At 39.7% G+C, this 11,418-nt stretch overlaps 1 protein-coding gene across 1 annotated transcript in view; it reads left to right on the top strand.

Moving 5' to 3' along the window:
• The first annotated feature begins 3,245 nt into the window (after window positions 1–3,245).
• anapc1 (anaphase promoting complex subunit 1) overlaps window positions 3,246–11,418 on the top strand; it is a 42,786-nt gene continuing 34,613 nt past the window's right edge. The window contains exons 1-15 of the mRNA XM_079362878.1: window positions 3,246–3,472; window positions 4,071–4,310; window positions 4,663–4,827; window positions 4,974–5,016; window positions 5,097–5,194; window positions 5,641–5,723; window positions 5,882–5,955; window positions 6,098–6,243; window positions 6,337–6,479; window positions 7,295–7,426; window positions 7,852–8,070; window positions 8,888–8,983; window positions 9,214–9,304; window positions 10,931–10,996; window positions 11,159–11,293. Of these exons, the coding sequence (XP_079219004.1) occupies window positions 4,095–4,310; window positions 4,663–4,827; window positions 4,974–5,016; window positions 5,097–5,194; window positions 5,641–5,723; window positions 5,882–5,955; window positions 6,098–6,243; window positions 6,337–6,479; window positions 7,295–7,426; window positions 7,852–8,070; window positions 8,888–8,983; window positions 9,214–9,304; window positions 10,931–10,996; window positions 11,159–11,293 (1,707 nt within the window). The 5' untranslated portion in view covers window positions 3,246–3,472; window positions 4,071–4,094. The remainder of the gene's footprint in view (window positions 3,473–4,070; window positions 4,311–4,662; window positions 4,828–4,973; window positions 5,017–5,096; window positions 5,195–5,640; window positions 5,724–5,881; window positions 5,956–6,097; window positions 6,244–6,336; window positions 6,480–7,294; window positions 7,427–7,851; window positions 8,071–8,887; window positions 8,984–9,213; window positions 9,305–10,930; window positions 10,997–11,158; window positions 11,294–11,418) is intronic.

Genomic DNA, 11,418 nt, shown 5'->3' with positions numbered 1-11,418 from the left:
TCTGTCTGTCTGTCTGTCTGTCTGTCTGTCTGTCTGTCTGTCTGTCTGTCTGTCTGTCTGTCTGTCTGTCTGTCTGTCTGTCTGTCTGTCTGTCTGTCTGTCTGTCTGTCTGTCTGTCTGTCTGTCTGTCTGTCTGTCTGTCTGTCTGTCTGTCTGTCTGTCTCTTAATTTGGATTTTCCTTTAAAATTCCTCCAGCGTCATTCCTTCCTTCCTGTGTCACCTGAAAGCTTTTTCTAAGGAGGGGAAAGTGTAATGTCACCTATTCAGAGTGAAATCCCCATTCTTAAGCAGAGCTCTGCCGCCTGTACTAAGGCCCATTTCAAGTTTTTATACGTACAGTAATAATGGCTGCATTCCATTCAGGTGGTGCCATGCTATTGTGGTTCACCAGTACATCTGTAATAGATCCCTTGTTAATTTTGTCAGATGCAGCTGGGCCTTTCTGCTGTGACATTACAAAATGTCATGGGAGGTCTAAGGTATGAAAGGATTTCTGAGGAAGTGTGGTCTGATAGTATGGATCAAGATCAATATAATGTAATAAGATGTAAAACAAATTGAAAGAAGGAAATCAAGAAAATTGCAGAAAAAACACTTTTGTATTTTAATTGTAGAATAGATAGGCTCATGCTGCATTCATGTTATGGAAATGAATATACTCGACCACTGATTACAGTCTAAAAAATTAGCATACAGTTTGACTTACACCTTCGGATGTAAATCTGCAATGCCACAAGCAATTGATGTCGTCACCATGGGAGCGTCATCTGTGTGCAGATTTTCCCTTTACAGTCACCTGCAGACAGAATTTCAGACATTTCTTTCAGATAGTATAAATTCTTCCATGAGAGTGCAACTATCATCATCCCTTCCTACTCAGATGTAGTGCGTCACCACAGACAGTTGTTGGTCAGGAGGCTTTAGCAGCCCCAGAGTAATGAAATCTGAACGCCTGTTATGGCAGGATGACCTCACCTAAAGCAGCCAATCTGCTGCATCGAAATCAGTATAATGAGATGTGTTGGATTAGTTACAGTGCAGTTTGTTTTCTTGTTAGTAGAGAGGTAGCATGAAAACAGACAATTAGACCAACAAATTGTTTTGAATGCAAACTTTTGTATTAACTTTCCGGTTTTCAGTGAAAATGATGATGCCAGTAGAAATATTCCCAAATGTTCTTGTGACAATTCATTGTTGAATTATACTGTTTGCTTCATTTTTTAGAAGAATAAACCTTGGTGGGATGCAAACTCACATTCACATATCTATAGCTTAACATAGTTGAACAATGAGTAAGGTCTTTTACATGCTTTTTGTAAAGTGTCTTGAGATAACATTTGTTATGAGTTGGCTCTATACAAAGATTGATTGATAAGATATTCTCTGTGTATCAAGGGATGATAAGATTACTTGTAACTCAAAGAAATATATCAGGTTATCTTGAGCTAAAAAGCCTGTCTTTCATAGATCAAGAAAACTGTCTTCAGTTTGAACACATTTCCAATAATCACCTGGAGATCGGAACTTAAGAAGTGATTAAGAATAATTTGGTGAATCTTTGTTGTTTATTTCAGTGACAAAATAATGTGCAAAAAATAGATAGATAGATAGATAGATAGATAGATAGATAGATAGATAGATAGATAGATAGATAGATAGATAGATAGATAGATAGATAGATAGATAGATAGTTTTGTTTTGAAATGTTGACAGGGCTCAAAGACAGACAACAATAGCCAGAGTCTGGTTTTTGTTTTTCATCTGCAAATTGAGAGACGCCAAACAGAGAGTAGAGAACAGGGAATGGTGAATTGTGGAGGAGAGAGATATTAGGGAAAGTAACAACATTTAAACAAGTTTAATCTGATCATTGGCATTTTGTGTTTAATGTATTCTCTCTATATAAGAACATAAAGCATTCTCAGTTCTTTCTCACTCGTCTTTTTTGTTGTTGTTGCTTTTAAATCTCTCTTTCCCTCTCTGACACACTCACACCACCCAGGGAACTAAACTGATATTACAAGGGAGCGTTAACTCAGTCAGATTGTATCGTGTTGTGAAACATCCATCACATCCATCAGCACCTGAGCTGCCTCGACTCCAGATTTTCTTCTTTGGTTTTATGCTTCATGAACCTTTTTTTTTTTTTTTTTTGTCTTAATTTGATTTCTTCCATGAAGAATGAGTTACTCACTTTTGGTCTAAAAACAGATGACATGATAATCAGACATCCCTTTTCTACTAGGGGAGACCTGATTATAATTTGATTAACCTTCAAAAAAAAGGGGGAATTCTGTGTTTCGATAGTTCCTATTTCTTACTAACCAAATTAATTTACAAATGAATCAATTCTAATTGAATAAATAATCAAAATCTGATCAAACATTTAAAGGAGATAGTCAGAAAATTGTTGTGTGAGATTTACTCCTTATGTGACCTTAAACCGAGGTTGGTAATTACTCACCACTTCCACTTAGAAATATCAGCGGAATTATTCTTAATTAAGGTGACAGTAACCTTCTCTGGACAACATATTAATCCACATTTAATTGTGTTATTCTGAAAGTCTGAAACTTCAGAGTTTGAAAATGTGTTTTGTACTTTGCAGGTCATCTTCATGCAGATTATGTTTAAACAAGCTGCTGTAGCTGATCCTAAAACTTTTCTCTCACTTTTTCTTTCTTTGGCTGATGATGGCCAGCGAGTTTCATATTCATTTTTCATTTCATTTTTTTCTTGGACGTCTTTGAGACTCATAAATAATCAACCAAGTATGATAACACGGGAACGTAGTAGCATTTGTTAATTTTCAAAACTTCTGTGGTCTCAGATGGCAATATTTACAATCCAATCCAAATGTATGTATAAAGCTCATTAAAATCTTGTCAATGGTCATTGGTTTATCTACACCAAAGGCATTATGTGCCGCATCAGCCTGAAGGTTGAAGATCAAACTCTGTAAAGAGAGGATGAACAGGGCACTGCTTGAGAAAAGTCGCCTTTCTGGCCACCACTCTGTTTTCAAGGTTGACAAACTGTACATCTTGCTGGCTACTTAAACAAGACTACCAAATCCGTTTGTGTCTTATTGTAGGGTTCCAAACCAGGCTGAGGCTATAACACAAAACATTAAAGCTATCTATCCGGTCCAATTCTCTCTTCATCCTCTGGCAGGAACAGCTTTTTAGAACGAAGCATTGACTGCATACGTAGCAGTCAAGGCAGCCAATCAGTCATGCCCTCCCTTCCGTCCCCTCTGCTGATTGGATGACTCGAGTAGGAAGAGGATGTTGAGACAGCAAAGATGTCCGCGCTCATTTGAAAACTTGCTTTGACCAAATCCACAGTTTGGCACCTTTTATACGATTCGTTTTAATGTTGGCACTTGTGAAGACGTTGTGCTCAAGCAAGACCCACATAAAGAAAAAAGACGGAGTCCGCGACAAGAGCCAGACTTTTCCTTATTATCAGGTTTGCGTCTTAATGTTTCCTTACTAACTCAGAGCTAGCTAAAGATCACATAAGTTAGCATGCTAATCCACTACTCTGAAGCCTGTAAGGCGCTTGGTAATGCTATAAAATACTTTATAAATAATGCTATAAGATACTTTATAACTTGCCCATCAGTCGCAGCGATGAAGCTGTCAACATGTTCACACGACTGCTGTGATTTGTTCTTCAGTTTAAGAGTCAATTAGCTGCTAGCGTTCAGCCTCTGTCAGAGTCAACTGATGTCTTTACACTTTAAACACCATTAGGAGTAGATAAATGTTAAAACAAGTGAAGGATTAATACAGAAAGATAAGTCCAGACAGTGAACTGAATATATGAGACATTAAAGAACTGCTCTGTGTATGTGAATAGTTGTCTATTAGTCAAAGGATCAGGTTTAAAATGTAAGTTTGATCACTAAATATAATATGATGAAAACTACGTGTTCATAAATGTTTATATGTATATGAACGTATATGCATTTATGTTTATGAAATGTATCAAGTAGAAAGTGATAAACCTTTCTTAAAAGTTTCATGTTCATGGGTTGTTCTTTTTCTGTCCTCCTTGATTCCAGAAATAATGCTGATATCTGGAACTCATGTCGGAAGTCGTGTATGAAGAGACAGCCACGATGATTGCCGCAGGGGAATTGCAGTCGTTTGTACCGTTTGGCCGTGAGCACTGCAGGAACCATCCAAATGCCTTTAACCTGCAGCTCAGAGAGCTTCAGCCCGCCTCCGAGCTTTGGTCGTCAGACGGTGCTGCCGGCCTGGTTGGATCCCTGCAGGAAGTTAGTCTGCAAGAGAGAGAGAGGGTAAGAATACATTCAACTTATACTGTAAAGTCCTTTTTTGGGTTTTTACTCCCATTTTTATTTGTAAAACGTGTGAAGAGGAATGCAACAGTTTATGGTAGAGAATATTACAAAGGAGAAAAAAAGGAAATTCAGGTTTGCTCTTTATTTAAAAAGCATTTTTTTATTGCTCCGTCTGAAAGTAACATCAAAACATATCATAATAATGATAATAATAACTGTGATATACAATCCTGCTGCATTCTGAAAGTAATTTTGCACGACTTCTTTGCTTATGAAAAGAACTCGTAGAGTTCGAGGTTTTGCTTGGTCTTTTGTAATGGTGATGCAATCCTTTTATTTTCATTAACAGGAATCCTGGCAGCTTAGAAAGGGCTGCATCCGAGTCAGAGAGGAGGATGTGGAGTTTGAAGAGGAGCTCTATGCAGCAGGAACAGTGGTCATCTGGAGCCAGGGCAGTCGGACTCAGGCCTCCAACGTTTACAAGGCTTTCACCGTCGACAGCCCAGTGCAGCAGGTTGGAATGCTAACTTTATACACTGAGCACTATAGATTAAAAATAGTTCCTTTAAGGGAGATCTAAAAAAGTTTTACTAAATTCTGTTTGTTAGACAAAAGAGTATATTCATTGTAAAAGAGTCGACATTGTCTTCCTCTCTTCAGGCCTTATGGTGTAACTTTGCTGTTCCTCAGAGCAAGAACAACGGTATGGAATCATTTAAAGGACATTTGCAGTTCTAATTGATTTCAGAACGACGATAAACTCATTTTATTGATGATTTTTAGAGGAGGAAGTGGAGCAGACCGTGTGCATCATCCAGAGTAGCTGCGTGAATGTTCACACTGTGACTGGGAAGGATTTCATCTCGCCGCTGCCCTTCCAGGTGAGGAAGCATTAGACTCTAGTAGGAAAGTCAGGAGTTGTGCAGAAATATACATATATATATAAAAACCCAACACCTGACAGATATCAGCTCGGTGGAGTCACAAGCCTTTGATTATTTTTCCTACCATTTAACTTCTGTCTACATTGATGTATCTTGCCACAAACAACCAGGAGTCATGTTGAACAGCCTGCAGCATCAGTGCAAGTATTCACACAGACTTGGTCATTTTTATTTTATTTTTTTTACACTTTATTGATGCTACTTTTTTTAGTGTTTAAGTATTTTAATTAGCGCATCTGTGTGTGTGTAAGTGAGTTTGAACCAGATAACTGGTAAGTATCTGTGTCTGTGTTTGTAAATTGGCTTTATGAGTCGGTTGCAATAGAAAGATGTAACAATAACTTACAATGTTCCCTCTCTGTATTCCATCTGATTTCCTGCAGGTCTCAAATGTCTGGTCGACAAAGTTTGGACTTTTGTTGGAGCGAAAAAACACAGCAACTGACGCACAGATCAGCCCTCCTGGGTACACACTAACACTGCACACACATGCATGGAACAAAGCTCATTATGCTTATGTTCAAAACTGAAATAAATGCATTTTACATGAAAGACATGCACTCTCAATCATCTGTCCTTTGGCAGGTAACTGAGGTACTGAGCTTTTTTTTTTTTTTTAAACAGGGAACCTCTGCCAACAGTGTTCAGCATGCTGCATCCTCTAGATGAGATTGCACCTGTAGTGTGTAAACCAACAAGTATGAATCACACATTCTATGTCTCTCTCTCTCTCTCTCTCTCTCTCTCTCTCTCTCCCCCCCCCCACCCTCTCCCCTTGTGTCTCTCTGTATGAACTAACACCCTTTCTTTTACTGATTTTGTGTTTGTGTGTGTTGTCAGGTCTGTTTGAGGGCTCCCGTGTTCAGTATGCGTCTGACTCAAACATGAAGATTGTGTTCAGCTGCTGTCAGCCCTCTCTGGTTATCTCGTATGACACTGTACAGGGCATACACTCCGTCTGGGCCCTGCGCAAGGTCACACATGATGTGAGTGACCACACATACAGACAGACACACAGACGCTTGAGCAAACACACAGCGACTCTATCTGTCCCTAACGTTCAGCCTTACCTCTGTCAGGAGCGTTCGACAGTCCTGCGCTGTTCCTCTGAGCCTGCTGGCACACCGTTGGGTCTGATGGCATCAGGGGTCCTGACCTCTCACCTGCGTAACATCTCACGGCTGGACTCACCGGGTGGGAGTAGTGCAACAACTGGGGCAAGGTAATGAAAGTATAATTCAAGGAGGTACATAAACCGTACAAGCTGATTAATCAAAATATGATAGACATGTTGATGTCTTTATTTTGTTTTGATGCTTAAAATCCAAATTAAAATTAGGATATTAGGGTATTGCCTTCTTTGTCTTTCAAAATAACTAACTTATTATTTTTTCAATTTGAGACTTCTATTTATTGACATTCCTTTAAGTTGTGGGGAAATTATAATGTCCTTTTTCTTTTATACCGCCTTTTTCCCCTGAAGTATAGAAAAATAAAAAGTTTGATGAAGCATTGATTTCACATCAGTTTATACATAATAATCTTCAGTCTTTGCAACTATTGTTAAAGGTGTGAATAGAACCTGAAAAATTGGAGTCCAGACATCAAGATGATTCAAAGGTTCATGAAATGAACACGGAGGCTGAGCAGACGTAAAGCGAAGGGTGACATACACTGTCCTCACGCAGATCTGCCTCAGGACTGACACGTGCTGAGTAACTGTAAAACTGCAAAATATCAAATACATTAAAGGTCCCATATTATGCCCTTTTTGGGGTTCATACATTTAATTTATGTCTAATAAAGTATGTTCACAATATTTTTGCAAATAGATGTGCATAAACGTGCACAAGACACCTGGACACACTGAAGAGCATATAAAACCAGAAAAGGGGTCCTTAAAAGAGGGAAACGAACGATGCATGTATTTAATTGGGATCATGATTCATAAGGGACATGTCATGAGTTGGTCCCTGAATGCATCACTGGTCCCTCATATGTTCTCTGACCTCTCCCCTCTTTTCTGCTCACGTGCAGTTGCGCTGCTGTCACCGGCTCGCCTCTTCACTTGAGCTCTCTACACGGCCACCCGAACAGGATCATGACCTCCTCACCAGGACTACACTCCCGTGTTCATTCCCCAAGTATTTCCAACATGGCTGCTCTCAGGTGAGTTTGAAATTCAAAACAAGGAATGTCTTGTGAAATGTCTTTTTTCCTCCCCAAGAAACAATTCGTATAGGAAATGTTCAGAACCTTACGATACCATGTAAAGATTTTAGAAATATACAATGTGCTTTAAGATGTAAAATGTTTTGAACTTTTAAAGGTCCAACTGAAAACTCATTCAGGTTACATACAGTGATGAGGGAGTTAAGAGCTGCAACTTAGTCTCTTTACAGGATATGGAGTTGTTATTTTGTAACCCTTAATCTACTCTATTGCAACCAGCCCAGCTTGGCTTCACTAACTTTTTTTCGGTGTCACAGATGTTTGCGTCCTTGAGTACGACATACTACAGTTAGAGCAAATGATCCTGAAAACGGTGCTGCGTTGACATCATACAGCATTCTCCTCCTTCATCCTCTTCCTAGCCGTGCTCACTCTCCAGGCATGGCGGCCCCGTCCTTCCCGGGCGCAGCTCGCTTCAACTCGTCTTTTCACTGCCCGTCCCCGAGGAGCCACCACGGCCTGTTGACTTCTCCCAACAGCACGATCAACGAGGCGCCACTGGTCCCAGAGATGGAGCCCATCGTACCCGACCTCTGCATGGAGCAGCTGTGGAGTGAGACCATCACAGCCGGCTGTCACAGGTGAGAACACACATTTTGAACACATCCAGGCATCATTCATTGACATCATTTAGGGAGAAACAAATGCTGATAGTTTTATTTTGATGGTATTTCAACTTTACTAAATAATGATTACGCAATTTATTTTTGATGCAAGAATAATTAGCTTTCTAGCTCCTGCAATTTAGGAGACATAGCTGTGCCTCACTACCTGCACTATGATTAGAAAAAACTACACGTTTTGATTTCGGCCCTCTTGTGGTCAAAGCAAAATATTTAACGTTGTCGTTAAATACGCTTTAACGTATTTCCTCTCGTTCACGTGCTAGTCGTGTTTTTTTAAACAAAGTAACAGTACACACAGTACATTGTACACTCTATGAGATTCTTTGTCACTGCAAATGTGAACAAAGTCTGTTTTTACAACGTGCTGTAAACCACTTTGACACCTACCCCGCACTCCCCGCGACTTTGGGAGTGAAAGAAATAACCGTTGGATGTCTTTTCAGTCGTTGTGCTGGTGGATTTGTTTGATTTTGTAGATCATAAAAAAAAAAAAACACCACGTTCATTTCACTTTGTTTCATTACCAGCAGAAAACAAATCTTTACAGGAGCTTTAAGAAAAGAGATACCATCAGTATGAATATGTTTTAACAGTCACTATTTCATTTTATGTACTGGTACTTGTGAAATGAACATTTAATTGTTTTCTATCTCCCAGGTAGAGAGAAGGACATCATTCTGTACCAGTCTTCCCGTTTCATTTTTCATTTCTGTTGTTTCTGTTGTAGCGGAGCTTCGATGTAGCTTGACTCTTCACTCTGTTGTTTTTGCAGGGAGATGAGCAGCCAGGCGTCTAAAGTGTTCCTGACGTCAGACCTCTGTGAGAACCGTTACCTCTGTTTCCTGGTGGAGTCTCACCAGCAGCTCAGGTCAGGAAACGTACGACAACACATCGACTGGTCTCAAGTCTTAGAAGCCTCAAAGACATGAATCCTCATCTACAGCAGCTCGAGAGTTACTAAACAGTCCTCACAGAGAATATTCAATGAACAACTACAGAAATACTTTAAATGTCACTCTCTGTGACTTTTTGTTCTTTTGCGTGATCGAGCACTCTGCTGCTTTTTACAGCTTAACACCTCTTTCATTCTCTCCACAGAATTGTGAAGTTCGTGCAGAGCAACGACACATCTCAGTTCATCTTTGCATCAGTTACGACCATCCCAGCCAAAGACGCCGAGCCACTGCCGGTAGGTTACAATATTTAAAAATCCTCTTTTAACTACACAATTGCATTGTAAAGATGTCAATGTGTCGAAAGTTATCTCTGTAACTCCGGGTTTGTGAATCCTGGATGAGCGCCGGACATGACAACATGACAACAGTCACAGGGCTGCTAGCGACAAGCTCAACGTTCAATGCTACATCGATAGTCCAACACCTGCGAGCGAGAAGACCTGTTGGTATAGCTACTCGACCGCGATATTTTACCATTCAGTGCTTAAAGCACCGTCTCTGGCAATCAATAAGGATGAAACTGCCCTTAAATGAATTTTTGCAAAAAATAAATTCAAAGGCTCAAACAATGAGAAAAAACCTCTAATAGCCTAGTTCAAATCCTCCTTTATTAATGCACAAATGCACACAGAACTGAATGAACACATTACTGCAACATCATGTCATGTTGTGATGCATGACATGATGAGCTACGTTATGGTATCATGTGATAAGAGTAGTGAGAGTTGAGCTTAAAGGGTGAAAGATGCACTGACTGAAATATAAGCAGCATCGTATCCGTCATCTTTTATCTGACACAGCAGAACGATTAGTGAACAGAAACGTCAGTTTATTATGTGATTTGTGATTTACAGACTCATTTACCTTGACTCCACTCTGTCAGTGTGTTTGTTCGATCTTTCTGTGATCATGGCTGTTTTTTTTTTTTTTTTTGGCAAACTGCTGTATGGGAAGTTGCGTGAACATTGCGTAGGAAGGATTGATGTATTCTTGTTTCACGTTTCCATCAGATATATAATTAGGCCTCTACTTGTTCCTGTTACCTTTAGAAATCACGGCTTGTATATTTAGCTGAGCTTAATCTCCTCCTCAAAGGACTTGGTGAAATCCGTACAACCAGCGTTAAAGAGAGCGTTTTATTGATGAGCCGCAACAGAACAGTTTGAATTACTGAACCAGATTTAGAATCTTGGATTTGAATTCCTTGTAGATATTTGAGTTACTTTTGCAGGTGTAGATAATCAGACAAAAGGATTGGAGTGGATACAAACCAACAAAGGATTATGAACAAACAAACTAAAAAAAAACAACAAAACAATACAACCCCAAAGAAGCACAAAATCAACATGTAGGAATATTTACTCAGCCATGTTTTAACCTATAGACCCATCATGGATATAAAGATACAGCTCGCAGAACACTTCAAATCGTCTCACGAACTATACAAAGAGAATGTTTTTTGTGTCATTACCGGATTTTGGCGAATGACCAAAAAAATAAGCATCATTAAATCACAGCAGTGTCACAAACTCCGTCATAGTGGGCTCCTTAATGGAGAGGAACAGTTGAGTCTGTGAAGGTTGTTTTAGTTTGCTCAGTCCTCATCTCCCGGTATCTTTCATTCCCCTGGTTAGCTGTTGTTGTTTTTTTTACTCATGTGGGGCAGTGCAGGAGCATTTTATTTAAAAACATTAGCTTGGCCTGTGGGAATTTATGTTTTAAACAATTTCTGACGTTTTAGAGTAAAATAAATGGATGAATCCATTAAGAAAATAATCTGAAGGTTTATCATAATGAAATGAATTGGTCCTTGTAGCCCTTTGTATTATAACGTTTGTGACTGTAATGTTTGTCCGCAGAGTATAGACGCCATGCTGGTTCTGGAGGCCTGTGGCAGTCTGGTTCTTTACACGGGAATCACCAGGGTAAGGAGAATGAAAACATCAAGACTGGGTCAGATCAGTCAATCAGGGCTGATTGGTTTTACATCTCTTTATCACTCGATTATAACAGACTGTTATTGTCTGGTTGTTGAAGTAACTTTTGTGCGCGAGGGAACTGAGATTTCTGTCTTGGTGTCTCTTTAGGTCAGTAAGGTTTTCGTCCCCGGCCTCCTGTCACCCACCTTCAGCCTCACCAACCACATCCCTAATGTCAGCACGCCGATTGAGAATGTCAGCACTCCGGCTAATGCTGGCCGACACCTACACAGACTGGACGAGGTACTGACATATGTTGCAAACATGCTGTTCTTTATTATTTGAGTTATTTAATTTTTTGATGGAGTTTTAAGGTGACCACATGACTTGCCTTTGGTCTCACTTCTTCTGATGTGCACAAAGATTGC

The sequence above is a fragment of the Symphodus melops genome, assembly GCF_947650265.1.
Source record: "Symphodus melops genome assembly, chromosome: 15".
NCBI lineage: Eukaryota > Metazoa > Chordata > Actinopteri > Labriformes > Labridae > Symphodus > Symphodus melops.
The sequence above is the reverse complement of the archived record's forward strand: the minus strand, read 5'-3'. Positions and strand labels throughout refer to the sequence as shown.